We start from the raw sequence: 8,396 nt of genomic DNA on the forward strand, positions 1-8,396 counted from the left end.
ACCAGAATGCCTCTACAACTACAAAAATCTAGTTTGATTGCCCTCAATACCTTCCTGTTGATCTTAAATAAAGCAAAAACTCAATTATTTAGATGCATTATGATACTCGAGCTGTTAATTTACTCCCAAACCTCAAATATATTAAGACTTCTTTGGATAGATAACAGTTGTTTGGTGATGTCAAAAGAAAAAAAAGAGAGTTGTTTGGCTATAAAGAAAACGTAGTAGAAGATTTCTAAAACTTCTTTGGTTATCAGAAATGGACCTTTGATTATTGATTTTTTTTTAAAATTAATTATCAATAACAGTTGATATAAAATATAGTGGTAATTTTGTAAACGTATTTCCAGATTAATATTAGTAGGTTAAACTGCCTAATACTACTAACCAATTAGTACGTTTAACCAATTCATTTATCAACACGTTTCGTTAAGTTGGTATGGTATTATCGTGATCCCAAAAGATTGATTTCACGAATCTAGTTTAAACCAATATAGTTGGTAATGGTATAGTAGTACTATAGTTGTTATAGATATTTGTTTTCCAGAAAACATAACGTTATTAGTATAGGTCCCCAACTTAATTATATGCGTTGGTGGATTAATCTTTGGTAGATTAGGTATGTCAAAAGAAAAAGAAAAAAACAAGAAAAAAAAAACTATTCCCATTCACTACCGTACATGTATAAAATCTGAAAAACTTTTCACCAGTTTAGATTTTATTATCGCTTGTCCCTTTCGCAAAAGCTTTAATGTTGTAATTTTACAAACTGTATACTGCCCAATTTTTTAAAAACGAATAAATTGTTGATGCGACGTTGATGCTTTTTTTGACTTGGGCTTTCCATGTGATCCCATTTCCCACCTTTTTAACTTTTGTCCCTTGTTTTCTTTCCTTAAAAATGATTAAAAATTTAACAACACAACTAGTAAGTTTTTTTTTTTTTTTTTTTTTTGTGCAACACAATTAGTAAGTATATAAAATCTTTTTATAACTCTTACAAACATCATACACTGATACATCAATCATAAAATTTATTCCAGTCATGATCTGATTATAACACTAATCGTAATCATTAAGTTACAACTATCAGTCTAGACAAATCAGTTAATGAAATTCTTTAAACAAGATTAAACCAGTCAGTATTATGAAAAATGTGTTTGAAATTAAATATTCTGTTGAGATAAGCTTGAATAACAACAAGCAATCCTAAATTGATTAGGAAAACTTAGAGAAAAGAAAATTATCCTTTAATGAGAATAAAGAAATTGTTAGATTCTAAGCTTATAAATAGAGATGTTGAGATGTGGCATTGTAGAGAGAATTTTATGAGTTTAAGAATTTGAGAGATTGAGATTGAGATTGAGAGAAGCTTTTTATTTTTCAAAAGCTAATAAAGAGAGTTCTTTTTTTTTTTTTATCTTGAGTTTATCTATTTCTTAAATATTTTATATTCTAAATTCAGTCTAAAGTAAAATAAAATATTAAAACTCTGAATTAGCTTAATGACTAAACATAAGATATATATATATATATATATATCTAAATCAAATACTAACACATAATGTCAACTAATAATAACAAATTATTAACCATTTCAACCTAACACAAAAAAAAAGATAATTTAATAACACATAATCATAATTCCATTTCCAAATAAACCAAAACACATAAATCAACAAACTCTTCATTCTCAACAAACATTCAAATATTTTTTTTTAAAATTATCTACAACATCTATATAAAGACAATATTTGTTTTTCATCATTAAAACAAACATTTTGTTTGTATATGTAAAGTTAATACATTAATTTTATTTTAATATCTCAACTAATTCACTATACCAAATTATACATACAAAATAAATTGAGAGAGTAGGCAGCGAAACCAAAAATATCAAACCAACGACCCTTTTACTTAAACTTTGCTTCCTCCTCTCTCTCTGATCTTTCTTTCATTTTTTTTTTTTTTTTTTGTTTGAAAGATTCAATTTCCCTCTCAAAATTCATTCACATTTGTTCCAAACACACACAAAAATGGGAACAACAAAGATCTTGGTTCTGTCCAAGATCCTATCTTTCTTGCTAACAACAATGCTGATTGGATCCGGTTTGATTCAGTGTACTAGTGTGACTTATGATAAGAAAGCAATCATCGTTAATGGCCACCGTAGAATCCTCCTCTCCGGTTCAATTCATTACCCAAGAAGTACCCCTGAGGTAACCAAAAAACGAATCTTTATTAAAGAAACACAAATGGGGTTTTGTTTCTTTTGTTTAAATTTTAAATTTTTGGGTTTTGTAGATGTGGGAAGATCTTATAAAGAAAGCTAAAGATGGAGGCTTGGATGTTATTGATACTTATGTTTTCTGGAATGGTCATGAACCTTCTCCTGGAACTGTATGCTTCTTCTTCTTCTTTTTGAAATTTAAAGTTGCGAACTTTATGAAACTTAGATTTGAATTTGAGTAGAATTTGTCACTTCCCTGTGTTTGTGTTGTTGCAGTACAATTTCGAAGGGAGATACGATTTGGTACGATTCATTAAGACGATTCAGGAAGTGGGTCTTTATGTTCATCTCAGAATTGGTCCTTATGTTTGTGCAGAATGGAATTTTGGGTAACGTTTTCAATCAATTCCAAAATCACAAAAAAAAAAAAAAAAAAAAAAAAAAATCAAATCTTTTTGAATTTTGAAAAATTGTGCTTTTTTTTTTTTGTTTTTTTCTTGTTTGACTTTTGTAGAGGGTTTCCTGTTTGGTTGAAGTATGTAGATGGGATTAGTTTCAGAACAGACAATGGACCCTTCAAGGTAATAAATGTTGCTTGCTTCTGTTTGATGTTTTGTTTAATGTTCAGTTTTGGATATCATTAATGTAACATTATCTGTGTCGGTGTCCACTGTTAAGGCTGCAATGCAAGGTTTCACAGAGAAGATTGTCGAGATGATGAAAGAACATAGATTCTTTGCCTCACAAGGTGGACCCATCATCTTATCTCAGGTACTATTATACAAATTTTTCAAACCTTGTTTGTTTTTATAAGAATTAATGTGTAGATGGTTAAAAGGTTTGATCTTTTATAATGTATATAGATTGAGAATGAGTTTGGACCAGAGCTTAAAGCGCTTGGGCCGGCTGGTCACTCTTACGTCAACTGGGCTGCGAAAATGGCTGTTGGTTTAAACACTGGAGTTCCATGGGTGATGTGTAAGGAAGATGATGCACCTGACCCAATCGTATGACCGACCAATCTTCTAATCTTTTCTCATTCATAAAGATTGATGTTCCTTCTTTAATCTCTTGTGGTATTCTTGTTTTGTAGATAAATGCTTGCAATGGATTCTACTGCGATTATTTTACTCCCAACAAGCCATATAAGCCAACTATGTGGACAGAGGCATGGAGTGGCTGGTAAAAACATATACTTTCTTTGCTTGTGAGACTGTAAGAGACACAACAAATATGTTTACTGATTGTGTTAAATGTGTGTTGTTGTTGTTGTCCACTATGATGGCGAAAAGGTTTTCAGAGTTTGGTGGAACCATTCCAAAACGACCTGTAGAGGATCTAGCATTTGGAGTAGCCCGTTTCATACAAAAGGGTGGATCGTATATAAATTACTACATGGTAATTAGTCCTTGCACAAATGCTACGAAAGAAATTGTTTCGGTTTCAGTTTTGTCCTGATGCTTGTTGTGTGTTATGTGACAGTACCATGGAGGTACAAACTTTGGACGCACAGCAGGAGGTCCGTTTATCACCACTAGTTATGACTATGATGCTCCCATTGATGAATACGGTACAATTCTCTTACAGTCTCAGCTCTGTAAAATGTTTGTTTCTCCTCTACATTTTTACCAAAACATGGCTTTTTAATGATGCAGGGTTGGTCCAAGAACCCAAGTACAGCCATCTTAAGCAACTTCATCTTGCAATTAAGCAATGTGAAGCTGCCTTAGTTTCTTCTGATCCACATGTTACTAAACTAGGAAACTACGAGGAGGCTCATGTGTTCACTGCCGGCAAAGGAAGTTGTGTAGCTTTCCTAACCAACTATCACATGAATGCACCTGCTAAAGTAATGTTCAATAAACGGCACTATACTCTTCCCGCATGGTCCATCAGCATACTTCCAGATTGCAGAAACGTTGTTTACAACACTGCGACGGTATGTAATAGAGTAGTTGCTGTTTTGTTGTAAAATCCTTTAGTTACATCATTGAGAAGCTAATATGAGGTCACTGGACAGGTTGCTGCAAAGACAACACATGTGCAAATGGTGCCATCTGGTTCCATCTTGTATTCAGTTGCTAGATACGATGAAAATATTGCTACTTATGGAGACCGTGGGACAATCACAGCCCGTGGATTGTTGGAGCAAGTTAATGTTACACGAGATACAACTGATTACCTGTGGTACACAACCAGGTACATTTTGAAAATACTCAATAGTAGTAACACTATCTTTTTTACATGTCAAACATGATTTGTTCTTGGAAAAATGAATTTGTACTTCCGGGGTTTCTAGTGTGGATATTAAGGCATCAGAGTCATTCTTGCGTGGAGGAAAATGGCCGACTCTTACAGTGGATTCTGCAGGACATGCTGTGCATGTGTTTGTCAATGGACACTTGTACGGTAAGAATGATTCTTTTGCTGACTAACTCCTTTGGAAAGAGTTGTTTCATCATATAATTTGTGATTTTGAACGATGTAGGATCTGCCTTTGGGACAAGAGAAAACAGAAAAGTTTCGTTCAGCGCACCAGTCAATCTTCGAGGTGGAGCTAACAGAATCGCGCTTCTGAGCGTAGCAGTTGGTTTACCGGTCAGTTTAAAAACATGAAAGTACTCTACTTTTGACTTTAAGTTTCTTGTAGCAGACTGATAAATAGTGTTCATTTTTTGTGGTTTTGAAGAATGTTGGACTACACTTTGAGACCTGGGCCACTGGAATCGTTGGGTCTGTGGTGCTTCACGGCCTTGACGAGGGTAACAAAGACTTGAGTTGGCAGAAGTGGACATATCAGGTGAGATAGATAGAGTTCATAAAAAAGAAGAAGAAACTCTCATGGATTGACTCGGTTTACAATTGAAAATCTAATAACATTTCCATCTTTCTCGGTAAATGAAACAGGCTGGTCTGCAAGGGGAAGCTATGAACTTGATCTCTCCTACAGAAGAGTCCTCTGTTGATTGGATCAAAGGCTCATTGGCTAAGCAAAACAAACAACCTTTGACATGGTACAAGGTAAATAAGAAACTCTAACTTATCCAAGCTGCTCCTAACTCATCCTGAACCAAACTTATTACTACTTTATCTCCCAATGAAACCTAATAATTCATATGTAGAACTATAGCTAAGGCTTGACCTAAGACATGTTCAAGTAGACCCACTATATCTTTGCTTATAACATCCACAGGCCTACTTTGACGCGCCTAGAGGAAACGAACCACTGGCTTTGGATCTGAAGAGTATGGGAAAAGGGCAAGCTTGGATAAACGGGCAAAGCCTAGGGAGATACTGGATGGCTTATGCCAAAGGAAAATGTGGGACTTGTCACTACGCTGGAACATACAGGCAAAACAAATGCCAATCTGGTTGTGGCGAGCCAACACAAAGATGGTAACAATAATGCTTTCTTCTTTCTTAACTTAAACCTTTTGAAGCTAAAAGCTCTCTTCTCGTATTAAGATGAGTCTTTTTCTTTGTAGGTATCATGTTCCGCGTTCGTGGTTGAAGCCACGAGGGAACTTGTTAGTACTCTTTGAAGAACTTGGTGGAGACGTTTCCAGAGTCTCTGTTGTGAAGAGATCAGTAAACTAACTTTAAAGAACTTTTATATTGTGTGTGTGTTACTCAAAGCATTACTCGTGCTGTGTTTAAATTATCCCTCTTTGTGATCAGAAACCAAAATTCTTCATAGTTATAAACAAATGTGTAGTAGAAATGCATCACTTTTATTTCACACCAAAGATAAAATAAACTTTAAAAGTTGTAGTGATTAGTATACAAAGATTTTAGAAATATGAAATCAAGATCAAGCAGAAGCAACAAGACCACCATGCTTCAAAAGCGTCTCATGAATCTCATCTTTGGCAGCACCGACAACACGATCAACGATTTCACCTTCTTTCATGAAAACAAAAGTGGGCATTGCCTCAACTTTGAATTCCTGAGCAACCAATTGCAACTCATCAACATCAATCTTGAAGAAGAAAACATTGGTGAACTTCTTAGCCATCTCCGCAAAGACTGGCCCCATGAAACGGCAAGGTGGACACCATGAAGCTGTGAAGTCTATCACAATCTGTTTCAATCAAAATTTCAGAACAAATCATAAAGAAAATATCATTCCTCACTATAAGCTAACTAATCAAGACAAATTGAAGATACCCTAATTAAAAGAGGAGAAGAGAAAGCTGTACTACTAGTTTCTATCAATTTTAGACCAATAAACACCTAAGTAACGTAACCAAATCAAATTGGAGAAGCCCTAGACAGGACAAGAGATAGTACCAGTATCTATCTATCTATCTATCTATCAATTTCAGACCAAATCAAGATATGGGATAAAAACGTACATGATCAAAGTCTTGAACGTCATTCACTTAACCACTAATCAAGAAAAAAACCCTAATCAAATTGAAGAAACCCTAGAGAGGGAGAGGAGAAGAGAAAAGTACCAGTTTCTTGGATTCGTTGGCCTCTTTGACCTTCTCGTTCCAGGCATCGTATGAGTGGAAAGTAATCACTTCTCCTTCCCCGGCCATTGTTTACACTGCTCTTTTCTTCTCCTAAACTTTGTTTGATAAGACCTTTTTTGTGGTGAGTGAATGAAGAATAAATACATTATGGTTTGGATCAGCTTTTTATAGGACAGGGGGGAAGACTTAGACCATCTTACCTCTTCTTGGTCTTCTTAAGGGCTTTAAAAAAATTCATGAGTCTAGGTCAACGGCGTAATGAAGCGATGCTGGTAACGAACGTTCTCGATTATAGAAGTCGTGTGCACGTTGTATTAAGTATTTGAGTTTATCTGTTTTTTCTAGTCCTTATTACACTTGGGGATTTGACAAGTACTATAAAGTTTATTTTGCACGTATTAAGTATATGAGTTTATCTGTTTTAAGGTTTTATAATTCGAGCTTTGGACGTCCAAGTTGAATGGAACTTTTACAAATTAAATATTAAATCTTATCTAAAATATGTATTTATGTTTTCAAAAATAATTTTAGCTGGCGTTCTATATTTGATTAATTTTCTTTTTTATTCTTCTACGTTTTCCGAATCAAATTCTAGTCGTGTACATCAACTCATGGTCATGGTAGCAGTACGTTGGAAAAAAATATATATAAATTATTTGAATAAAAAAGATTTGTTACGTTTTCATATTTCTTGTAAATTGTAATTGTTCATGTAAAATGTCCGGTTTTACTTGGAGGCTTGAAGCCTAGAGCCAGTTAGCATTACAAAACTGTAACTAGAAGTGTATTAAATCTAATATTTTAAGTGATTTGTATAAAATTTAAAAATTATATGTTATCTATATATATAAAATTATATTTTCTCTCTTTTTTTTTCGCCATATCAACATTGATTTATTAATTATCTATAAAAAATACTTAGAAATACATCAACATTCACCTTCTCTTTTTTCACCTGCAACAAGGAACAAACAACACTTACAGTGGGGTAGTGTCGGTCGACACTTGGCTGGTGTCGGTCGACACCTCCCTTCCAGTGAAGACGATACTTGTTCCCTGGTTTGTAAGTGTTGTTTGTTGATTGTGTTTGACATTGGTATCTCAGTTGTTTGTGTGTATAGCCCAGTAGAGGGGAGGATTGCCTCACTGAGTGTTTATAAAATACTCATGCATCTCAATTTGTATTTGTGGTGCAGGTAAAGGCAAAGTGTGATCGTGGAATCAAGGCAATGAAGAGGAGGATGTTCTAGTAACTCGATTGGTTGTTGTCTGGCTTTGCTAGGTTGCTAAAGTTGAGAAAATAGAACATTGCTAGGTTGTTGGTTCCTTGTTTCATGTTGTTTGGTTATTGGATAATTGCTATGATCTATTATTGGATATTTATTGGATATTGGTAATTGTTGTTTATTTTCCGCTGTTTGGTTTGTTTGTGTTTAAGTGGTTAGTGGGTATGAGACCACTAGCTTAGATCATTAATATTACTATTATTATTATTATTATTATTATTATTATTATTATTATTATTATTATTATTATTATTATTATTATTATTATTATTATTATTATTATTATTATTATTATTAAAAAAAATTGGATCGGGTCATTTCAACACCAGTCTAAATAGATAGTGAATTTAGGATGCAATTACAAAGAGATGAGAGAATTTGGTAGAGAGACTGAACATATTT

The 8,396-nt window shown here is 33.8% G+C and overlaps 2 protein-coding genes across 2 annotated transcripts; one reads left to right on the forward strand and one right to left on the reverse strand.

Annotated features, from left to right (window-relative positions):
* Positions 1-1,317: 1,317 nt before the first annotated feature.
* LOC104777604 (beta-galactosidase 5) lies at positions 1,318-5,951 on the forward strand. The gene is made up of 17 exons (XM_087506724.1): positions 1,318-2,219; positions 2,305-2,400; positions 2,507-2,619; positions 2,745-2,811; positions 2,909-3,001; positions 3,094-3,237; positions 3,324-3,412; positions 3,523-3,628; positions 3,713-3,800; positions 3,886-4,169; positions 4,251-4,429; positions 4,530-4,639; positions 4,719-4,828; positions 4,920-5,030; positions 5,138-5,251; positions 5,424-5,626; positions 5,716-5,951. Exons 1-17 carry the CDS (start codon positions 2,037-2,039, stop codon positions 5,825-5,827), a joined length of 2,202 nt encoding a protein of 733 aa, XP_087362850.1. The 5' UTR covers positions 1,318-2,036; the 3' UTR covers positions 5,828-5,951.
* LOC104777603 (thioredoxin H5-like) lies at positions 5,943-6,898 on the reverse strand. Its single transcript, XM_010501879.2, has 2 exons — positions 6,688-6,898; positions 5,943-6,311 (listed from the first exon to the last, which is right to left on the reverse strand). Exons 1-2 carry the CDS (start codon positions 6,772-6,774, stop codon positions 6,042-6,044), a joined length of 357 nt encoding a protein of 118 aa, XP_010500181.1. The 5' UTR covers positions 6,775-6,898; the 3' UTR covers positions 5,943-6,041.
* Between the last annotated feature and the right edge of the window lie 1,498 nt (positions 6,899-8,396).

The sequence above is a fragment of the Camelina sativa genome, chromosome 3 (assembly GCF_030686135.1).
Source record: "Camelina sativa cultivar CO46 ecotype springtype chromosome 3, ASM3068613v1".
NCBI lineage: Eukaryota > Viridiplantae > Streptophyta > Magnoliopsida > Brassicales > Brassicaceae > Camelina > Camelina sativa.

Bases quoted from the DNA above. Each gene is read 5' to 3' on its own strand.
- LOC104777604 (XM_087506724.1), top strand. From the start codon at position 2,037: ATGGGAACAACAAAGATCTTGGTTCTGTCCAAGATCCTATCTTTCTTG. The intron at 2,401-2,506 runs GTATGCTTCTTC...GTGTTGTTGCAG, and splicing joins ATGAACCTTCTCCTGGAACT to TACAATTTCGAAGGGAGATA. The intron at 4,640-4,718 runs GTAAGAATGATT...TGAACGATGTAG, and splicing joins TGTCAATGGACACTTGTACG to GATCTGCCTTTGGGACAAGA.
- LOC104777603 (XM_010501879.2), bottom strand. From the start codon at position 6,774: ATGGCCGGGGAAGGAGAAGTGATTACTTTCCACTCATACGATGCCTGG. The intron at 6,312-6,687 runs GTACTTTTCTCT...TGATTGAAACAG, and splicing joins CCAACGAATCCAAGAAACTG to ATTGTGATAGACTTCACAGC.